The sequence below is a fragment of the Sesamum indicum genome, linkage group LG1, assembly GCF_000512975.1.
Source record: "Sesamum indicum cultivar Zhongzhi No. 13 linkage group LG1, S_indicum_v1.0, whole genome shotgun sequence".
Classification (NCBI taxonomy): domain Eukaryota; kingdom Viridiplantae; phylum Streptophyta; class Magnoliopsida; order Lamiales; family Pedaliaceae; genus Sesamum; species Sesamum indicum.
This window is the reverse complement of record NC_026145.1, coordinates 18147282-18170256: the sequence shown is the minus strand read 5'-3', so window position 1 is coordinate 18170256 and position 22975 is coordinate 18147282. Positions and strand designations below refer to the sequence as shown.

Here is a 22975-nt window from a genome sequence, read left to right as displayed (position 1 = left end):
GGAAAGAAAAGGAAAAGGGAAAATTGATTACCTCTCAGCACAGCACCACAACCACCACACTGATAAACAGAGTAATGGGTCACCTCTGGCAGTAATTTCTCACACTTTGGGCAACGAACTAAACGAACTTTTGATGGTTCAGACATTTTTTTTTTCCCTTCACAACTTTCAAAATATCTTGAACAAGCCCTCAATCATATAACACATGCATATGCAGAGAAAGAAGCAATGTCTGTTGAAAGAAGCATTCTTGACTTGAGGGTTTCAAGAAATTTCAAACGGAAGAATCACAAAAATCCCGCAAGCGAAAATATAGAGGAAAAATGAGTAGGATTTGCAGAGAATTTATCAGAAAATTTAGAGGGTGAGTGAAAGAATCTGTTGAACAGAAAGAAGACAATCTATTTTCCTTTCAGACAGGTTCTGAGAAAAAACTCCAAGGTTTCTGAAGCATCATGAGAAAAAGTAACATAAGCTGATTTCTGCTTTGGTTTCTTTTTCTCGGTTGCTTGGCTTCATGTATGTGTGTGTGTGTGTATGGTCCTCTGTGAACAGTTTGAAGAGAGAGAAAGAGAAATAAAAGTCTGCAATTATTAAGACATAAGAAGTATTCCAGCATTTGCTGGCTGTTAGAACTTATTACTCTTCACAAACAAATGCAAGAAGAGAAGAGAAAAATTCAAAGTTCAACTCACCCCCTCTCCACCACCACCAGAAAAAAAAAAAAAAAAAGAGTATTTTTTGAGCCTTGAACAATTATTCTTTTTGTTTTATTGTGATTGACTTCTTCTTTCCATTTCCTTTTTTCTAAATGTCATCACTGTATTTTATTCAAAACTGTTTATTGACAATTCTCCTTTAGATCAAGAATACAGAAGCAGAATTCTATATATATATATATATATATATATATATATATTATGGTCGGAAAAAGAAAATATATGTGCCTCCAAAATCCTATCTTTCCGCCTTATATGACTTTTTTTTATTTTTTCGCAAATGGCAAATTCCCACATGATATTGACATTGATGGTGATGGTGAAAAGAGAGAAAGAGAGGGGAAAAAAAAAAAAAAAAAGCATGGTTTTGGCCTTTGTGCAAAGGCCTAATGCACCAACTTTTTCTGACTTATAACGTATATGTAGAGTATTGTTTACTCAGTTTTCCGTACTCTGTGTGTTTGTGTGTGTGATTGTGATATGTAGCAGTAATGTGCAAGTCTGTGGGACATGATGCATTGCTTAATTATTTCCATGGCTTGTGAGTTTGAGTCCTTTCCTCTCTTCATACTATTCTTTTTTCTTTAATTTCAATAATTTCTCTCTCTCTCTCTCTCATAATTAAACTCTTGTTTTATTATTATTATTTTCTTGCATCACTATCCCCTACCTCATCTTCTTGCATTTGCTGACATCTCCAACTCCTCGTCCACCAAATCATTATTCCTTAAGCATACTTTTTTATTAATTTTTGTATTTTCAATTTTTCTTCATTCATAAATATACAAATGTGTGTTTGTTATCTTTTATTAAGATTCTTTTACATCTTATTACAGTATTCTTTATTATACACGTGTTTATATTTTCATTATTAATTCAATACAATCACAATAATAATAAAACGATAATATTACACACAAAAATAAAAATAAAGAATACCCAACTATCGATTCTTGAAAATTGATTGGTACGTACCCTCATTCAAACCTTTATTGATTGGTCAATGATTCAAAAATTCTATCTCCGAAAAAAACAAGAAAAGAAATGTGCTAATATATCCATAATTATATACTAATATTTACAACGTGTAGTAGCCGTGTTGACTATGATTAATACATCGTAGCCACATCTTGAACCACAATTTTCTACTTACATTTAAGTACTTTGCAAGAAATTGTCTAATTTTTTAATTAATTGCTAATTTCAAAAAATAAAAAATAAATTAGTGTCCCTTCTTTTTAATTTATAGTTATACATCACATCCGCTTTGCCAAGTCAATATTTTTAAGTGCATTCTGTCGTAATCATCGTCACCATTTAGTAATAATAATAATAATAATGCAGCTTGCATTAGGTATTATTCGTTTTAACTTTATACAAATTTATTCTAAAAAGACGTATCGCTAGGGAGAAGAGATCCTAAGACTTACAAAATACTCAAACTCTTCATTTATAATCAATGTGAGACGTTTATCTACATCGATAATATAATATAGTTGTCTATTTATTTATTTATTAATGTAAGTTGAAGACTTACTGTAGTTATTCCACCAACCTAAAATGACGTTGTCGAATAATGTAAAAGATGATATTCCTAGGGCAGATACCTTATTCATGAATGAGAGTGAAAGTCAAATGATTAATGTACATTTATATGCAATTGATATTAATTGTAATTATTAAAACCAAAGATTCAAAATATGGTTAGCATATCATTAATTCCACATAGAAGCATTAATTAAATAAAGTATGATGGTGAGATAAAATAAAATAATAGTAGTGGCAAATAGTTGACTTGACCTATTCCAAACAATTGTGTCTCAGTCGTATGTTGCTTGTTTCGTGCTCTAGTGATGGGCCTCTACCCGACTCACTATACAGATTTCGGTTATTAATGAATGGATCTTGGCTTAGCTGTTGACCCCAATTATATCATTACATTAATACTTATCAATTAATACATTAATTATAAATGAACAATCAAGTTATCAAAATATAATAAATTATATACACTCACATCAAATGAGATTTAGTATATAATTTAGCAATTAACCATATAAAAATGTATCATATTTATTTTATAATTGAGTAAAAGATTTCTCTCGATAATTTGATTTGTCTTGAAATATATAGTATTGCCAGGCCCACAAATACCTAATTTCATTACTAGGTGGGCTTAATCAGGCCCATATATGACCTAAATCATGAAATTACGTGGTTAACTAATATCTTAAAAAGGATTAATGACTTAATTGATAAGAAAAAGGGAGTAATAACCTAATAAAAATCACATTTATATCTTTTTAATTAAAAAGTAAAATTTGGCCACCTTTTATGATGATACCCCATTAAGTCATGAGTGATTCCTCCATTAAGGAACCCAACAAAGAGTAGTGCACTACTATTACATTTCATTTATATTTATAGTAGTTGTTTATAAATGACAAATACTCCTATTTAAACAATAAGAATAAACCCTACCTAAATTCAAAGCCAATAAAATTTAAATTACATTGAATATCTATTGAAACTATTAGATTATCAAATTTAATTTACTCCCCGGATATAAATGATCATATACATATTAATGTTAACGACCTAACGACAGCTTCAATACAACGACTGATTTAAAATTGCATGAAGCTTGACTCGAAACTAATATCAAATTAGTGGTTGCACGATATTCGCATCACCCGCAAGTGGAGATCAATAATTCCATAAATCCCACTTAATTAGATCATTCGTGCTAAATAAAGCATGATTTGATTAATTAGTGATCTCATTAGCCTAATCTCCTATCAAAAATGACAACTAGATTAAGGTTGTGCACATCTTTCCTCGTTAATTGTTAAGCAAGTAAACAACTCTTTGTATACATGTGCATGATATATGTTAATTTCTTGATGGATATCAAAAGAAGATGTGATTTTCTGAGAACAAAATTACTTGAGCAGGAACTCAAAAGTCACACCGATGAGATTAATTTCATGCTCCACATATATACTTATATATTTTTCCAAAGATATATGATTCATTAAAACCAGACACAAAAAACCTAAACAAGAATCAAACAATCTTGTTCTCATGGACCTTAAAACCAACCAACCAACCACATTTCCTCTCAAGGAAACTACAATTTCTTCCATGAACTAATCCTACACTGAAAAATCCTAGAAATCCCAGTTTTCTTCTGCCTCTTTGCTTTCTGCACTTTGCTCTCTCCATCCAACTTCCTCTTATTCCACCTCAAGAAACTGAGAACAGAAGATTTTCCAGCACTGCTGGTGGCCGTCGTCGCCTCACCGTCCCGTGCTGGTTTCTGATCATCTGAGTGGGAAAGCTCATTGGTCGCTGCATTTCTTGATCCACTGAGATAGGGGAGTACCATGAGATGCCTCTCGACGACATGGCTGACAGCAACGAGTTCATATGAATCATATAAAGGGCTCCCGCAATCCCATACGTTGATGGCTTTTTCATCATGAGATTCTTGAATTCTCTTCATCTGCGGGTTTGGAGGGTTTCTTGAAATTTTGAGGTTTAATTGGAGAAAGTGTGTATATTCTTGGACAGCAACATATAGAGTGGCATGTTTTGTTTTTGTTTGTAATGTACAACTGCTGAGATTCTCTCAATAATTGGACAATCAGGACTGCATATCGTGGTTTACTTAGTGTGTTTTTCTAATTTGAGGAAAAAAATTAGTGGTGGATGTTCCAGAAATGTACCATGTTTGAGGCTGGTGTTTTATATTTTTAGAGGGAGAAACTGGTCTTTTTCACATGAACTTATAGCCCCCACAGTGCATTAATTTCAGAAACTAAAATGAGAATGTAAGAATAATTAGTGACAGATCTGCTCATTTAATATCTTTGATTTTGTCTTGAAATTTAACATGGTGAGTGTGAATGGTAACAAGGCTGTGAAACAACCACAAGATTTGAACGAGATTGATCACTTTTTTCAAATTGAATATCAATCACACGATAAGTATGTTATATTTATCATATAATTGGTTCAGGTATAGTCAAAATCAAACAGATTAAGAATTTCTGAACTTTCTGATGTTAAATGGTTATTTATATATATATAAAAAATAAAAAATCTTGGATGAAAATCCTTCTCAAGTTTAGTAGTTAGCCCTTCTGTTTCTTACCTCTCATGTAATTGGATTCATGGTTTTGAACTAATACATTACTAATATCCAAGGCTAAAATTATATATCTTGTATAAATTTATGTTTCATCATCAATTCAAATCTTTTTTATTGTATAAAAATAATATTGCATTTAGTATCTTATGTAATATATATGCGTCCTCGTATTTATCAATTGTACGTACTCATCCTCGTATTTATCAATTGTACGTACTCATCTATTATTTATATTATTACAGTAGTAGAGTTTATTTAATTATATGAACATATTACGTTAAATTAAATTAAAAAGTTGAAAGGATATTTTTGTCATAATCTTAAAAAATATAGGTATCAATTTGACAATAAGGATAAAACTCAGATACGAAAACAATTTGTAATCTTTTATTAAGAGTGCATTGCTGCGCATACAACCTAGTAACAGACAGCTTATACCACAAGAGAAGTAGCAAATTCCAACATACATTCAACTAAAACGCAGTGCTAAAGTAGCTCTTGACGCCATTTAGAGACAGTATTTGCAGCACGGTACTGTTGGTCGGCCCAACGCAACGGGGTGTCTTGAACTGGCTAACAGCGGCTCCTAGTCCTACGTAGTGATCCAATATCTTGTGAAAGGTTCCCCTCTTCACGATTCTGAGTTCCAGGGGTCCAATGGTATTCACCTTTCGCGAACTCACATATCCAGCATCGATGAACGATCTGTCCAGACAGTTGCAGCACTCCTGGAGAATCTCGGCACGAGGGTCCCCACTTATTTCCCAGAAGATGACGTAGTGTCCGGGTTCTGTTGAAAAATCCACACGGCTGGTGAAGTCAACAACCTCTAGTTTTTCCTCGGCTAGCAGCTTGGCTGCTGCTTCTACTGCTAACTGTAGATCCTTCTCTGTGTTCTTGTCGATGTTGATGGTGAGCAGAAGATTTCTGCGGCAGATAAATTGGAGCTCAGGAGTTGAGTTGTAGAAGCCTTTAACCTTGACTACGTCGCCTAACCTGTAACGATACAATCCTGCATCCACAAATTTTGGCCCAAAGTAAGAGAAATATCAAGCCCCCTTGACTTCTAAATGGTGAAGTAAGAGAAATATCAAGCCATGATGCGTACCTAATCTCTGTCTTCTATCATATAATATATAGGTCAATGCTATTGACGTGGAATAAAAGGTAGAGATGATGGAGAGAGCAACAAGAAAGACTTCACCAATCAATTAATCTAGGCAGAGACTTCACGACACAAACCTTCAGCTACGCACATATTCAACAACATACATAACAAATTTTTTTGTCGCCGTTCTCTATACATAAATAGAGACACAGGCTGAAATTGTCAGTTCCTGTGCCAATCATGTCTGAGTATCATATTAAACCTTTAAACAAATAAAGATATACAAGTTACTGTAAATTGTGGAAATACCCGTGAGACAGAGCTAGTTTATTACATACACAAAAATAAATTTATGGCCCAATTATCTTGATTAAACCAAGGAAAAGCAGTATATCACAAAGTAATGACGTTCACGTTTAACAATCAAAAACTGCCTAATACATGCATATCTGTAAGACAACAAAACAGTCAACGGAAGATTAAAGTTCATCAATAGGAAGGCAGAGACGTATATCTTAAAAGAAGTGATACTTTTTCCTGCAGTGATGGCTCAAGTAGTGGACATTAAAAAAATGCCACGCTGCTCATGTCGTGTTCTCATATTATGCTCAAATCACAAAGTTTTTTTAAACGAATTACAGTATCTCTGGTCTCCTCCAGCTCATCTTGTCATGTGACCGAGTGAGTATCTAATAATTTAATAATAATATTTATAATATGCACAGTGAAGTAGTGTAATTAATGATAATCAACAAACAAGACAGTATAGGGAGCAGTAGGATCTGGAAAAAGATCCAAATATGACTTCCCATTATCCAACGACCACATGGCAAGCATTAAAGTGAACTTTAGGAGTTAGAAAGCTCATTAATTGAGATTTATAGATAATGTCATCAAAAGCAAGATAGGTGTCTAGGTATTATAGGTATTAATCACCCTGTAGTAACACATAAATATATTCTTGCAAGAAGTGTATCACAGTAAGGTATGAGAAGTGCACCTGCAAAATTGGTGAGAATGATCTCATACTCCTCTCCTACTTCGACTTCTGTTAGCCCAACAGGCTGGGGCTCGGCAGACAGTTTGCAGGGCCTCTCTTGCTCATGCTCGCTAATATCCTCTTTCAAAGGGATAAATTCAAAATAACCAATATCCGGAAGCACCGCAAAGGTGGCCAACTCTGGGGGTAATTTAGGATTGACATTTGCTCCAATCCATCCTTCGGAAGATCCATAATCTGCACTTAGTAAAGGTAGCTCTCCAGCGTAGTGCCTCAATTTTTTCAGATACGGTTCCATGGAACCCGTCATTATCCCATATATGTACTTGGTATTTGGAAATAGCTCTTGAATTAATCCGTACCAATTGCTTAACCCCGCGCACTTGCTATAAATTGAATCAGCCAATTCAGGGTCTGGCTTGAGAAGCCTTGCTATAGCTGTTCGAATTGATGGGACTGTAATTCGGCTGCTCAGGGACCCTTCTCGGATATCAGTAACAAGTTCTTCCCAGACTTGTTCAAAAGTTCTGAAAGCATGGACAATGCCATGGGCAAACGTGGAGGAAACAACTTGAACTTCGTCTCGGAAAATTAGTCCACATAAAAGGTGACAGTATAATGATTGGTGAAAATCAGGTCCAAAGATCACCTCATCAGGGCTGCAGCATGGTGTCTGCATTACTTTCATTGTTTTCTTGAACTGGGCGTTGCGGTATACATTGGTCGTGGCAGTTCCAGCGGTTAGACCCCCTTTTGTTTTAAATTGCTTGCTGCTATAAATGAACTGTAATGCCTTCCCATTCCCAATTGGATATTCCCTGCAAAAGTTGAATTTTCCCAACAATTGTAAGTAAAGATAACGTTGGAATACCAGCCAATAATACTGAACAAAATGACAATCAGCTACACAGCACAAAGAAACTAAAACAACAGAAAAGTAATCCTGATTCTGCCCCACCAAGTTTTAAGCTTACTTGGATGTTTCAAACATGTAAATAACGATTTATCAAATTTTACATCTACATGTTAACTGAATGCTGTTGAGTTCATTCATCAAAAAAAGAAAAAAAAAAAACAAAACAAAAAGAATGCTGTTGAGTTTAATCATAAAGAGTAAAAGAGCCTTTTGTTTTCAGTTGAAATACTGAAAAAGGTTGTCCAATCATGCAAGTTGTGGTCAATAACAATAATTTCGACTTTATCTGGAGTGAAATTTCAGCAATAGGACAAAGAGAAGGAAAAGAAATAGTTAAAGAAAGCCAAGAACGGTTTTTTTTATTGAAGGAGATGATAAACAATTTCCAAATACCAACAAGGTTAGGATCACGTTAAAACATAAAACAAAAGCACCAATGTAAAGCACCAGATTACCTGTTCCTGAACGCAAAAGAAGTCTTGAATATTTGCATTGTGCTCTCCATCAATTCATCATTGAAAGGTACAAACTTGGGCTTCCCATGAGTAGTTCCAGAACTGAAAGAAGCCGAAAATTCAAAAACCTCGGACACTAGTAAATATCAATTGCATTGTAAATGACAAAGCTATTATTCCCTCACCGCACCATCTCATCCCACGCTAATCCCCCAACCAAAAGAAGGAAAAGGGAAACCATCAAATTAAAATGACAGTAACAATAGATTAATTGATGAACAAGCGATGAAACTGCACCTCAATGAAATGGTAGTTATTGGTTTCCCAGTGAGCACGGACGGATTTTTGCCATCAGCAATACACTGAATGTAAGGTTCCAAGTCCTTGTGAGAGACAAGGGGAATACAGGCCTTGAAAGTATCAGGGTCTGTTCTTCCATTGAGACGCCATCTCCGCAAGTACTCTGTTTCACCATTTTCTTCCAAGATTTTCTGAAGGGTCTCCCTCTGAATTCTCCCTGCATCTCTCGTCAACGCCTCGAATTCTTCTATCACTGCTACTGGATCCAATCTCTCATCCATTCTTTCCAACATATTAGCAATTTCAATCAAGCAAGCTGCAAGTCAAACACCAACTCAGTGAAATCATAATCTTGAAAAAACGTGAACTAGGAAAGTTACAAGTTATACGCTCTCGACTTATTATGATGAATAAATCCGCAATCAACTCTCTAAGAAAGATGCTGATTTTAAGTTCAAAAGATACAAGGTCAAACACTGAGAAATAACAGAAAGTTCAGAGAAGCTGGGATTGAAGCTAACGTAATATAACATCCTCACAATCTTTCTGGACGGAAAGGTGTTCAATTTTGACGCGGGTCAACTGAAAAGTTGAGCAAGAAATGAAGAATTGAATAGAAAGAAACAGAAGTGAGTCTCTGTTCAAGAAAAAAAAAATAAAAAGCAAAAAAGGTTCAGTGAAAACACAGAAAGGAAGATCCTACGTATTTGCTGACAATAAATGCTGGATTGTTAATCAATATATAGGAAGGAAGTTGAGGAAGTAGGAGGATATTGTCCAAGTAAAGAAAAATCAGATTCAACGAATGAAAAGGGAGTTTCAGGGCAGTGAGCTGAATTCAAGGAACTTATGCAGTCATCATTAATGCATGAAAAAGAGACACAAATCTTTCCAAATTTGAAGGAGAAACTTATCCCAGAAACAAACTACTACCAAACTTCAGATTCATCGTGTATTTCTTCCACACACGAGAATCACATATATTCGGAAAAGTTTTCAAGAAAAAGGGGGAATAAAGCAGCTTCCAGAAAGAGATACAGAAGAAAAGGGCTCCCAATAATCCAGAAAAAATAAACAAAGACTTTGAAAAAGGGGGAACCCCGGAACAAGAAAGAAGATTCATCATTTATCCATAGAGAAAGAATTGAAAGCCAGAATCTCAAAGAAGAAGCAAAACCAATATAAAAAAAGATTCACAAACCTGCAACCTATATAAACTCCGCGCGAAGAAACAGAAAGAAAGATCGCCGCTAAAAAACGGAGGAGTTAAAAATGAAACAAAAGAAGCAGCAGCAATAGAAGGCGAGTTTCTCTACTTCCTACATATAACGGTATTTGATTAAAAGTTGGGATCAATTTCTTCACTTCACCACAGTGTCGGTGTGTGTAGTGTGTGAGAGAGAAAGGTTAAAATTATATATATATATATATATATAGAGAGAGAGAGAGAGAGAGAGAGAGAGAGAGAGTTTGAATTTTGGTTAAGAGATTACGATGCAGGGTGGGGTAGAACGGAAGGGAAGAGGACAGGGAATTGGAGGAGATGGAGAATGAGACAAGCAGAATTGGAGGAAGATGGGTGTGAAGCTGATGGAAGATTCTCTTTCTCTTGCTCAAACACACTACTCTCATCTCATACTACTACGTCTGCACACACACATAATATATATATATATCTATGATATATTATTTTACTATTATAAATATATATATACAGAGTTGAGGGGGGATGTTCCCTCAATGGAAATTGAAATTACCGGGAATACCCTTTGTGGAAAGCCAGTAATAGTGTGAACAGATGAGAAATATTTGAATGATTCCGGCTTATTATTATAATAATTATTAATCAATCCGGATAATATTTGAGGGACCACTTACAAGAATAAGTATAAAATATATATATATATTTTTTTATAAAAAATAATGCTTCCTTATTAGTCGAGCCAATAGATACTGCCCTTGTGAATTAGTATATTATACGTAAGTGTCCATAATTTTTGGGCTAGTAATTTCTTGTGGAGTTCAATTGGAGTACAAACATAAAGAGATAAAGCCATACAAATTAAGATAGTATAAATTGATAAAATTTAGAATGGAATTACTCTTTTTTTTTTGTACATAAATAATATATTAAAATTGAAGTGAAATTTTATGTAAGAAAATAATTTTGTTGTTTGAAAGTTAGAGAGAAAAAGTTGTAGTATCAAGATACACACTTAGCTTTTTTGTTTGGGGAAACTCTCAATTTATAAACAACTCTACATTGATTTGATAAAATTCAATCCTCCATAAATATGATGGAGGATTCCGACGAATGTAGTAAAGGATTATCTCAATGTGGTCTGATAAGATTGAGTCCCTATGAATTTGGTGGGAGAGTTATCTCCTAATTACTAGAGAGATGCAATCCTCAGGGATAGTTGGAGTTAACTATAGATGAGGGTATCTTATGGGGATAAAGATGCATTTTCTCCTCATAAGTCCAAGCTTTTATATGTTCCTGTAGAGGCAGAGCCGGCCGGTCTTATTTGATTATGCGAGATGTGCTCTCAAAGGCTTACGTTGTTGTCACCTGTGAACACCATGTGATGTAGGTTTCTACTTTAGCCGGGAATTTCAAACCCCTAAGCTTCCTTATGTGCCTGCGAGGTTTTTTCAGATCCGAAAGTTTTTGCATCAATTTACTTCTTAGGGTCATTTTTATCGAACTCCTTGAAAGTTTTACTTGAACTTTATTTTTTAGGTTGGATTCTTGCTATTTCTTTCTTACTTTCAGATTATTTGGACTTTTTTGGATTAGCCTATTCAATCTCAATAAATAACAAAAGGAGAAAAAAAACTTAAAATATGTGGAGCATAGTCGATGAGGTGGAAAAACGACAAAGGGGGTTTGTGAAATATTATGAAAGAGGTGGGGTCACATTGTTAATGACAGTTAAAATAGTGGGGGATGTATAATTAGGAGTTGTTGCTTTCAAGCCCTCCCTTTAATTTTTCACAAGTACTCACTCATCAGTAGCTCTTCTATCTTGAACTAAAATTTAATGTTGATTAATTAAGGTTGCGATGAATGGCTTCCGCCACCAAAATAGGAAAAGAAAAGGTGGTCCAAACTGCTTTTGGTTGGGTATTTAATGCAAAATGAGATGTCAATTATTGGGTTATAGTTTAGAATATTTTCACCCACTATTTTTATTGTTTGAATGGATTCATATTTACTACTGGAATTAATTGTAATAGATGACAGCAGTTGAGTTATGATCCTCATTATTATTATTATTATTATTTTGTTTTTGTTTCAGACAAAGAAATCAACACTATAATATCTTGAAAATCAACCACGTCCAACATGATTAATTAATGCAATATATGGGCCCAAGGCTGAAAATGACATTTTCTCCAATGATTTAGTGGAGTAGAGACAGAGAGTGATGATGATGATTTTAAATTACTATCATGCCCTTGTGGTGCACCCCAAGACCAACATACACGTTCCTGAGTGTTTGCGAGTATTTTTAAAAATATTTTTTAATTTTTTGATTTTAAAAGAGTATTTTTAAAGTGTTTAATATATCAATTTTTGCTTTTGAAACACATTGAAAAGTGTTTTTAGCTGTTTTGGTTTTTTGTACATAAATTTAATTTTATTTTTTATTATTTTACTCTTATTGTAATAATTTTAATTCGACTTTATTGTTTTTAATTTATTTTTAGAATTACATATTTAAAGTGAATATCGAAGTTTTCAAATAATTTAAATTTTAACAATAATTAAAATTATACTTTTAAATATTTAATATTTTAAGTTTTCTATATTTTATGTGCTATGTCATCTAATTATATTATTTCTTTTAGATACTATATTATTTGATTAATTAATAAATTATTTTTTTGGAATCATGCAAGTCTAATTATTGTGTATGAATCAATAATTATATTACTTAGTGGGAGCATTATTAGATTAAATATATTTTTAAAAATATAAATATGAAATACTAATCGAAATAAAATTTATAATTTTTCGTGGAAAAATAGTTAATAGAGACAAATAACAAGTGAAATAATAAGAGGCAAATCAATCTTTTAACGATCAAGTTTATTTTAAAAGTGATTATTTTTCAAATATTATTTAATTTAACTTTTATTACGAACACGCCCTAAATAAGATTCGGAATAGGAATTATACCAATCGAAGAGGGTTGTACTCTTAACCTTTACCTTGGTTTCATGATGAATTAAAAAGAAAATAAAGTTAGGACTGCCAACTTAACTTACTTGAAGAAAAAAAAAAGAAAGATAAAGATTAATTGACATGGATATCAAACTCAATTTTTTTTAAAATAAAGAAGGCCCTAATTGTCAGAATTGTAATTATGGTACAAATCACATGAAAGCATTGATGATGACAAGTAAAAATTAGAATTGAGGCCGACAAAGTATTGAGGAGAAACAAACAAGAAAACACGAATGCGATTGAAGTGAAGTCGCATTTTGTTGGACAGTCTGTTTAAAAAAAGATGAATCCTTGTACCAGACAGACAGACAGAGACATGCTATTGAGCTTGTGACTGAGGAAGAAGTTTTGTTTCACTCTGCTCATGCTGCAAACTTTCACATGCTCCCTCCCATAATATAATTACTACCATCTCTCCTTAATGCAACCCACTCTCTCAACCTCAAAACATTCAATTTCACACTCCTCATCAAATCATCCACAATCACACTTCCACAATCTTAGGATATTGAATGTAGGGGGGCGATTGTAATTACCTTAAATTAATAAGATAAATGAATTCAAAGCTTGTCAGAGCATCCAACCACGTATTTATCAAGAAGGTTGTAAGATCTTTATAAAATAATTTCCACACCATAAAAAAAAAAAATTTCATTTTGAAACTTACGAGATACTAAATTATATTCAAAAATAAAACTTGGAGTAATTGGATAAAATAATACTATCAAACTTATATAATCCCATCATATATCCAATCCGAGTCTAACACGTTGAGCTAATTATAAATGTAGGTGTTTCATGATTTTGACATTATAAATCCCATCAAGAAAAACGTGTCGATTGATAGATTAAAAAAAAAAAAAAAAAGGAAAAAGACAAACTTTATTAAAATTATAATGAATGAAGGTGGATTGATGGTAAATGAACAAACTTATATATAGCTCGCAATTATTATTTAGTTTGTAGGGTATATTGAAATTTACAATTTTGTTTTTCTTTTTAATAAATGTGTATGGTATATATCAAAGTCACAATGTGAGTCCATAAATGAATTAAATATATTAATTAAAAAAAAAACAACAACCACGTAATAAAGGCAGATGAATTAAGATAAAAATAGAGTAATTATGATATTAGAAAATTAAAGCAAGTTGGGGATGTAGGTGGCGACCTATCTAGGAGTTTTGGCATGTTGCTTTATGATTGGTAACAGCAGGCTTAATTATCACTCTGTCTTAAACCAACCCATACATGCATGCATGTGATAAATATGAAATTACTGTGTAATTATTATTATTATAATCCGTGCAATTTTCAATCATGGTATTGAAGGTCCTTTTGAAATATTCTTGAAAGGACATATAAATTTTACATCCTTAAAAAGGTCGCATGTATATGTTCTAGCTGCATGTCCACCAATCCACAATTCCCATTTTCCAAACACATACATCATCTACTTATTACCCAAGAATATCTAAATTAAAGTACTTCCAACTTTTTTAATCATTCAATATTTTGAAAAATGACTTTTTATTTGTATTTTTAAGACTCCTTTTCCACAATCCATTATTATTAATTATATATACTTTAATTTGATGTAATTATTATGATACGACGATATCTTATGAAAGTCTTCTATCGATCTTATTGGTATATATTTATAATTTTTCGAACAAGTTTTGAATTCACCTTATTAATTCAAGGTTTTTCACGATCCAATCGGCCTCGAATAATTTTTTACCTTAAAATCACCATTTTTATTATTTCTCATTTGTTTATTTGATTAATATTAGAATATTTTAAAAAATAAGAAAAAAGGTTAAAAAAAAAAAAAAAGGAAGGAGGTGACGGACGCAGTGACATTAGCTCTCTATAGACTTGTCTGATTTGTATGATGCCAAAAGTCACCGCTGCAGACCTTCCTGTTTTTCTATATATAATCCTTCTTTTCAGTTTTAGGATGTAAACTATAAGATTGTCATTCATACTGCTCATTTCATGCTTTATTAAATGCTTTAATTATCAAATTTTGTAACCAAAATTGCAGTTTATTTTAATAAAAAAAATTCTAATTTAAGAATTTGAACTATAAATTATAATATTTTAATGTAGAAAAAAAAAAAAAGGTACAAGCAACCTTTGAATATGGGGTATATGCTTTGTTTTGTTTTTTTTTTTTAAATTAAGCAATTTATCCCCTTAGATTGAAAAATAAATTACTCTATTTTAAAAAAAAAATAAAAAAGGTATATCATTGTTTTTTTTCTTTAGATGATAATTTACTCATTTACAATATTATAATGCCTTGTTTACTTGTAGGGATGCCCAATTCCCTATTTATTTGCATTTAAGTTGGCCCGAATCACATCACTATTTTATTTTTAATATATACAACAAAGTAAACATAAATTTAATTTTATTTCAAATTTTATCAATACAAGTAAATGAGTATGACAATTTAGGGTGAATAGCAATTTATTCCCCTGTGATATTAAAAATGAGCACATTACCCCCCTATGAAAAAAATATAGCAATTTACCTCCCTATACTTTTTAAAATGAAGCAATTTACCTCCTTATATAGGGAGGTAGATTGCTTCATTTTAAAAATCATAGGGGGGTAAATTGTTGTATTTTAAAAAATATAGGGAGGTAAATCGCTATTTATTTTTTCACAAGGGGGTAATTTGCTCATTTGCGATATCACAAGGGGGTTGCTTGCATTTTTCCCTGACAATTTAATATCATTCCATATTTATCACATTCACACAGGTGAAAATCAGTAATTGATGACGAAGCAAAAAAAGAGAGCAATCAAAACGCGCTTTTTCCCTTGTCCCAACATTTGCATCCATGTACATTGTATCCACAATTCAAACTTGTCAATGTGCGACGTGACATTTTTGTTTTTGTTCCTTTGCAATAAATTCATTAGCCCTTCTTTAGTACATTTGTTGTTTCATGGGGCATTGAATTTATTGGAAGTGGAACATTTTGGTGGTAAAAAATGCAATATTATTAGTGTGCCCACTCCACTACTGATTGTCACGTACCATCAATAATAACTTACTTTAAGCTATTGGAATATCATTTGTAAATCCAACATTTATAATTATGGTTGTGTTTAAATTTTAACATAGAGAAATTCACATTCTTCAAAGCATTTATAATAATAAAAATGATGATTGTTGGTAAATGTAAATCCCGAGTCAATATTTAGGATATTATGTCTGGAATTATTGAATAGGAGAATTATGTTATTGAAATCCAATTGGGGTTGGGCATGGCCTTTTAAGTTTGGACTCACGGCTTCAGCTTTCCCTCAATACCTACATCATTAATTATTGGTTCATTAATAAAACCAAGAGTATGTGAATAGGGTTGTAAACCAAATTATATTAAATCATATATGAAGATTTGATTTGAAGCATTACCAAATTGATTAGCGACTACTTGTTTGTGTGATGATGACTCATAACCATATAATAGCAGTGGCCCAACCCCAACCCCTCACCTACCTATCCCACCATACTTATTTAATTCAATCCTAAATAGATCTAAATCAAATCAATTTATTTTTTTATTAATTTAATTCGATTTTGGATTGAGCTGCCCCTAGCTAAACTCGTTGAGCATCTTAACTCCCAATGCACTCCCTTTCTCTGCACCATCTATTCTATGTCCTATGCAACGAAGCCCATATTTCTTGGAGCTTTTGTAATAAAAGTTAATACAATATTTTTAATACGCTTTGCTACTCAATTATCTATTTTTTGTGTGGATTTGTAAAAATGTGGTTAATTTGTCCTAAAAATAATTTTATTAAAAAAAGGACTCAAAATCTTTATCTATAGTTATATATTAATATTAATTCTAACATATTAATGAGAATAAAAAGAATATTAAAAATGAAGTTTGATTAAAAATAATTTGTATGGTAAAGTTGAAACTTATGTAGAATGAGTTAAAAAGGGCATATGAAAATACAAAATTAAAGAAAGGGAAAAAAGAAATATTATGGGAAGGAAGGTAGAAGCAATAGAAAGAAGGGAATCCCCCTTTTGTCTTCAATAATTTACTATACAACTGGAGAAGTGGAGCGAGAGAGAGAAGCATTTTCACCGTCGAAGCAGCAGCAGCAGGACGCCGTCACTTTCGTGTAACCCCATCACACAACTACACTCACTTTGTGCTGCCTCGGTTCACTCGCCACCATCATGGGCCGCGTAGGTCGGGGAGATACCGCACCCCCAAGAATGCAGGCCTTCATTTAATCCTCGCCACCTAGGGTTTTGTGAATTCATTTGAAATTTTTTGGATCGGTTTTTTTTTTTTTTTTGTTTTCCTTTTCGGGGATTTGATGGCGTCGGAGGATGTGAACGCACGCGAGTCTGCGGTGTCGAAGATTGTGAATTTCGCAGAGGAGGCGAAGCTCGCGAAGGAAGAGATCAAGCCTTCTAAATACCAAGTTTACAGTATTTGCAAATCTCTCGTCGCAGGCGGTGTCGCCGGAGGAGTGTGAGTTTTCAACTTATTTACTATTCTGTCTCTGTGTTCATGTAAAGTATCTACGTTCTGAACGATTTTTCATCTTTGGTTTCTCTGGCTTTCTGTAGGTTTTTTTTTTTTTTTAAATTTGAAATCGTTCTTGGTGAAATTTGGGGATTGCTTAGCATTGGTTTGTGGAAAATGAGTCTCCGATTAGATTGGCCGAAGGCACCTGATAATTTTGTTGTCGAGGAACTTATCAAGAATATATTTTTGCTCAACAGTGAGGAGTAGGAGAAGAACAGAAAGGATAGCTATGCTTTCTTTTTAACGTAAACCGTTTAGGGTTTCTGCAAGGAGCTTGTTATAAATATTTGGCTTGTAGTTTAGCTGCTGGTTTCTTGTGAAGAATAAAAGTGGGCATGACTGACTTGCTGCATAATTATTACAGGTCCAGAACTGCTGTAGCTCCATTGGAGCGACTGAAAATTTTGCTCCAGGTTACTTGTGTTACAATCTATATCTAGCAGCAACTTTTCACCCCATCCCATCAAAAGTCATGATATAAAATTGAATGAACTGTGACCATTGCCGAGAATGGGTTCAATTATACTTTGAGTGAGCCTGGAGCATATAATTTTTTCTTCTGCTCTTTGAGACTCTTTGATTATTTTGTTCAATGGAATCATCACTTCTTGTGCCTACTTATTGTGGAAAACTAATATTTTTCTGTCATTTCTGGGTATATGTGGTATATGTCAGGTTCAAAATCCACACAACATAAAATACAATGGTACTGTTCAAGGCTTGAAGTATATATGGAGAACTGAGGGCTTTAGAGGATTGTTTAAAGGCAATGGCACTAATTGTGCTCGTATTGTCCCAAATTCGGCAGTAAAGTTCTTCAGCTACGAGCAAGCATCCAAGTATGGCCCTGCAAAAGCATAAAATGTCGTAACATGTTTTGCTTTCATTGGTTATGATGACTAAACTTTTGTAGACTGCGCAAATTGATGATCCTGTTCCAACTGTGACGTGTCTTCTGTTTGCTTTTATGGCTGCACTGCACGTACCCCTGAACCCTTCTGCCCTATTTTAATATGGTTTAGTGTCTCAGACTTCGTTTCTTCTTTATCTTACTGAAAGACCACTGTGTCATCCATTTGCTTGATTAACATGTCCATCACCGTTATTGATCTTGATGATCACTTGAGTTGCCTCTGTATCAGAGAGTACTAACTGCTAAACATGAATTTTTTTTGTTTATTTAGTCATGTAGTTTATGTATCATGATGCTGATGCTATAATGAGATGCAGATGGGCAAAACTTAGTCCAAATAATTTGGGCCTTTAATAGTCAGTTTTCGTGAGATGATTCTTCCAATTTCCTCCTTTTCCTCAATTTACTCGTTTGTGTTATGTTGTAACAGGGGCATATTACATCTGTACCAGCAGCAAACTGGCAATGGTACGTCTTTATTACTATATGCATGAATGTGTTCAGAAATTTTTAACCTCTGCTTCGTCGTATTAGTCTGTAATTCATGTGTCAAGTTGGGACATATCACAAAATTTCCCCATTTTGGACTTTGTTAGCACTGGTACAGCTGTTTTTGCTCGTTAGATGACATATTGGTGCTGTGCAAGTTTCTGTTTACTGATAATCATTCAAGCCTAAATCAGGGCAGTAAAGATTACTGTAGGTCTAAAATGGTACCATGAAAGTCACTGAGGGCCTGATTTTCAGTTGTGGCTATCCTGTTAATCTAATGAAATTATTTTTGAATACTAACAACAAAACTTTGTAACAGTATAGTGTTTATGAGCTCTGTAATTTCCGTGGCAAATAAGATATTGCAGTTTATCTCTAATTTTATTCCAAGGGAATGAATTTGCAATTCTGGAGATAAGCTTACTATCTTTATCAGGTTTGAGGGCCATTTGAATCAATAATATATAAATTTTTCTTCATATTTTGTTATTGAAGAGGATGCCCAGCTGACTCCTTTATTACGTTTGGGAGCGGGAGCATGTGCTGGAATAATTGCCATGTCCGCTACCTACCCAATGGACATGGTTCGAGGCAGACTTACTGTACAGGTATTCCGGGTCCCCAGAAGTGAGCTCATTCATAGTTATTTGCTTTCACAGTAAGCCTTATAAGCATAATATCTATTCGTACTATCCTTACTGCAGACAGAGAAGTCCCCTTATCAGTACCGAGGAATGTTTCATGCTCTATCAACTGTGCTTCGTGAGGAAGGTTTCCGTGCACTGTACAAGGGTTGGCTGCCATCCGTCATTGGAGTCGTGAGTCTGGAATAGCAGAATTATTTCCATATAGTGTTTCTTAATTCATATAAATTAGACCCACTTGGATAGTGTTTCTTCTGATGAATTATGACCCTACTTCCTTAAATACCTGATTTTGACCTTAATAAGTTTCACGTTTGCTCTGAAAAAAATTTGCTTATGCTTTTGGAGACGAAGATATTCATCATGAGGACACATGGCGAGATCATGCTTCTTCTAAGCATTATTATTTGTGGTGGTAACTAGTTCTCTTCTTCATTCCTTGCAGGTACCGTACGTGGGTCTCAACTTTGCTGTTTATGAATCTCTTAAGGACTGGTTAATTAAATCTAAACCCTTTGGTCTTGTTGAAGACAATGATTTGGGCGTTGTGACAAGGCTTGCATGTGGGGCCGCAGCAGGGACAGTTGGACAAACTGTTGCATACCCCCTTGATGTCATCCGTCGAAGAATGCAGATGGTCGGGTGGAATAATGCTTCTTCAATTGTCACTGGTGATGGCAGAAGCAAGGCCTCCCTTGAATATACTGGCATGATTGATGCTTTCAGGAAAACGGTGAGGCATGAGGGCTTCAGAGCATTATACAAGGGATTGGTCCCCAATTCAGTGAAGGTTAGTCTTCAGTGTATTCTTGTTTTCTGGACCTGTCTTTATCATGAGTTTAATATCTGTTTGTTGCTATCATGCCCACGTCAGATTGGCAGTACTGCTGCAAAGCGCTAGCTACTTACTGTAGTTTTCAGTGTTGTTTTCACTATTCTTGCCATTTTGTTTGAAGATCACTGAATGTGAAACTTAAAGGCACATGACGTGAGCCTCTTGGTTCAGCATGGAAAATTGGATAGTGCTCTATTGCAGGAGCAAGTAGTATGCTAAATTGCTTTCTGGAGATTGCCTGTGATATGATATGCAGTTCGTGTTTGGTTGCTCGCATTTTGTTAAGTGCCATAGTCAACCTAGGAGAGGAATTCTGTTTGCAACATGATAATGAGTTGCAGCTTTACTGAATTGTGAGAGAATTAGCAATTGGTAGATTGATGTGTAAGTTCACATACACTAATATTGCTGTTTCTATTCAGGTCGTCCCATCAATAGCCATTGCTTTCGTGACATACGAACAAGTGAAAGAGTTACTTGGGGTAGAGATTAGAATATCAGACTGATGCAGATAGAGCTGTAATTTTTCATTCATTCAGTGTGATTTTTGTCAACAAAAAGAGGAGAAGAGATTGACGTTGTAGACCTCCTCTGCACACAGAGAAGTTGAAGACCCTTCAGTCCTCTGTTTATATGTTTCTGAAAGGATGTTTTTCTTCTGGGTAGCTGCTCGGTAGAAATGCTTTCACAAATAAGTATTAGCAAAGAATAATGGAGTAATAATAGCATCTGTAGGTCTTGGTGCGTAACTAGCTAATGTACGGTGTGCATTGTCCATCGACAAAATCTACCTATTTTTCAGGAATTGTTTTGTTAATCATTTTAGATCATTTCATCTATCTTCCCGTGAAGTCTCGTTTTTCATGGTCTATTCGGTAGGTTGTTTAAAAGCTACGTTCCAAGCCGTTTTATCGACCTATCTGGCAGGACGGCAATTCTGCAATGAATGTCTTGACCATATATTATGCAAACAGCAGTGAGCGATAGTTTTACTAATCCTAACCACTCTGATCCAATCTGTTACGTATTACAATAGTTGAATAGAATCTAGTATAAATATTTTGTATACCCTATGAGGGTAATGCCTACATGTTACTTCTAGCAGCACTGTACAACTCTAGCTACTATAGAAGTTTGTTTTCGTCTACGTTTTACTATGCGTTCAATGGGAAGAGGCTTGGAGTTGGAGATTCAAATATGAGATGGTTTGATCACGTATAAACCAGGTCCTGCTTTAAGAATTCACAATCTTCTGCAGTGCCTGAGATATAAAACAGCAAAATTGATTATTTAAGATATCCATTTGAAGAAAGGCTGTATCTCCTCATTGCTTATTCCTCTAACATGTGATGAAAACACACGCGAACATAGAAAATGACTGAAAAGGGCCGGAGCCCCAGATTAGTGGGGGAACAAAGAACAATTACCTAGAGTCCCTTATCTTAGTATGAACCTTGGATGTTTGCCTTTCAGAAGCCGGAAATTGGTTCACTTGTCGCCTTCTTGCCTGGAAATCAGATCTGGAGACACCGCCCTGTTTGGCTATGTGATTGTGATTCCCAGTTTCCATGTCTCTGTTTTCGTCTAAATTGGAACAATCGTCTGGGGATAACGAGAGAAAAGACATGATCAAAACAAGATTAAGCCCCGGAAGGGGAGACAAGTTTGTCTCCAAATTACTCGCATTGTTGTCTTGTTCATAACTAGTTTCTTCTTCTCCATCTCCATTGTCAACATGCTTATTTTCTTGTTCTCCATTGACGACAGGCTCTGCCATTTCTTTTCCTCAAGAATCTGTAACAAAAGTAATGAGTTTCTGTAAGGCATAACTCCTTCAATTTCCACGAGCACAAGCTATTAACGCATGCATGCATGCATGCTCTTCCTTCATATATTTATGAATTCATGATTTACAAAGGTAAATCAACAAGAAGTTGAGAAAGGGATTGAAAATTTCCAGAAACAACAATGAAATGAAAGTATAATAGTATTTACCTTTGAGAATTTGTAGCTATGAATACGATGAAGGAAATTAAGCAGGTAACTTACAAAAAGAAATGTATTTTTCCCTGTAAATTTGTGTTGCTGCTCTCAGACTAGTTTTGGTGAAATGTTATTGGTCAACCGAAATTTATTAACAGAAACTGACTGAATGAGTGTCTGCCGTAAATTACGCCACTGGTTGGCGATAAATATACTCTACATTTAGTTTATTTTTATTGGTTTTCATTATTTCTGATTCAGGCCAATTTGCAATTGCAAATACCAGTAAAGAATCTAAATATATTTATTACATAACATATATTTTTTTTTTCTTTTTTTCTTTATTTTCTGAAGCACTTACTCTCCAAGTCCATGTAGTGATTTTTATTTCAAAAAAGTATTGAAAAATACGTGCTTTCTATAGTTACTCTGTAAGGAATAGTTTCACATTCTAATTTATTTATTTTTATGCTTTTCAAACTTTTTTAGCGTAATTGAGACATACATGCATATAGAGTTACTCAGATTATTAATACAAAGTTCATAAATGATAATAGCAAGATCTGTTGAGTTGATATCTTCTTATCACTGGTGATAGAAAAAGGATTTGTTATCTCAAATGAGATATAGGTAGAGGGTTGCCTACGCC

The 22975-nt window shown here is 34.0% G+C and overlaps 5 protein-coding genes across 7 annotated transcripts in view; 1 reads left to right on the top strand and 4 right to left on the bottom strand.

The window, feature by feature from the left end:
- LOC105173452 (protein ENHANCED DISEASE RESISTANCE 4) overlaps window positions 1-706 on the bottom strand; it is a 4547-nt gene extending 3841 nt beyond the window's left edge. The window contains exon 1 of the mRNA XM_011095195.2: window positions 32-706. Within this exon, the coding sequence (XP_011093497.1) occupies window positions 32-146 (115 nt within the window). The 5' untranslated portion in view covers window positions 147-706. The remainder of the gene's footprint in view (window positions 1-31) is intronic.
- Window positions 3743-4299, bottom strand: LOC105174412. The gene has a single exon (XM_011096516.2). It carries the CDS (start codon window positions 4222-4224, stop codon window positions 3850-3852), a length of 375 nt encoding a protein of 124 aa, XP_011094818.1. The 5' UTR covers window positions 4225-4299; the 3' UTR covers window positions 3743-3849.
- On the bottom strand, window positions 5238-10289 carry LOC105173433 (jasmonic acid-amido synthetase JAR1-like). Of its 3 annotated transcripts, none has more exons than XM_011095165.2 (5): window positions 10145-10289; window positions 8649-8967; window positions 8352-8453; window positions 6981-7798; window positions 5238-5884 (listed from the first exon to the last, which is right to left on the bottom strand). In XM_011095165.2, exons 1-5 carry the CDS (start codon window positions 10281-10283, stop codon window positions 5346-5348), a joined length of 1917 nt encoding a protein of 638 aa, XP_011093467.1. In that variant the 5' UTR covers window positions 10284-10289; the 3' UTR covers window positions 5238-5345. The 3 variants fall into 3 exon arrangements, with proteins under 3 accessions (XP_011093467.1, XP_011093476.1, XP_011093484.1); XM_011095174.2 differs by having other exon boundaries at window positions 9853-10285; XM_011095182.2 differs by lacking the exon at window positions 10145-10289 and adding an exon at window positions 9173-9772.
- LOC105173423 (mitochondrial adenine nucleotide transporter ADNT1) lies at window positions 16886-21144 on the top strand. Its single transcript, XM_011095155.2, has 8 exons — window positions 16886-17402; window positions 17824-17872; window positions 18135-18298; window positions 18803-18840; window positions 19360-19472; window positions 19569-19682; window positions 19954-20298; window positions 20766-21144. Exons 1-8 carry the CDS (start codon window positions 17245-17247, stop codon window positions 20847-20849), a joined length of 1065 nt encoding a protein of 354 aa, XP_011093457.1. The 5' UTR covers window positions 16886-17244; the 3' UTR covers window positions 20850-21144.
- LOC105173415 lies at window positions 20882-22430 on the bottom strand. Its single transcript, XM_011095143.2, has 3 exons — window positions 22339-22430; window positions 21771-22137; window positions 20882-21604 (listed from the first exon to the last, which is right to left on the bottom strand). The coding sequence occupies exons 2-3, from the start codon at window positions 22118-22120 to the stop codon at window positions 21586-21588; spliced, it is 369 nt and encodes a 122-aa protein (XP_011093445.1). The 5' UTR covers window positions 22121-22137; window positions 22339-22430; the 3' UTR covers window positions 20882-21585.

Coding starts and splice junctions, on each gene's coding strand:
- LOC105174412 (XM_011096516.2), bottom strand. CDS start 4,224: ATGAAGAGAATTCAAGAATCTCATGATGAAAAAGCCATCAACGTATGG.
- LOC105173433 (XM_011095165.2), bottom strand. CDS start 10,283: ATGAGAGTAGTGTGTTTGAGCAAGAGAAAGAGAATCTTCCATCAGCTT. Junction 8,454..8,648: donor ATAACTACCATTTCATTGAG/GTGCAGTTTCAT, acceptor GGCTTCTTTCAG/TTCTGGAACTACTCATGGGA. Junction 7,799..8,351: donor TCTTTTGCGTTCAGGAACAG/GTAATCTGGTGC, acceptor CAACTTTTGCAG/GGAATATCCAATTGGGAATG.
- LOC105173423 (XM_011095155.2), top strand. CDS start 17,245: ATGGCGTCGGAGGATGTGAACGCACGCGAGTCTGCGGTGTCGAAGATT. Junction 17,873..18,134: donor GACTGAAAATTTTGCTCCAG/GTTACTTGTGTT, acceptor GGTATATGTCAG/GTTCAAAATCCACACAACAT. Junction 18,299..18,802: donor AGCTACGAGCAAGCATCCAA/GTATGGCCCTGC, acceptor ATGTTGTAACAG/GGGCATATTACATCTGTACC.
- LOC105173415 (XM_011095143.2), bottom strand. CDS start 22,120: ATGGCAGAGCCTGTCGTCAATGGAGAACAAGAAAATAAGCATGTTGAC.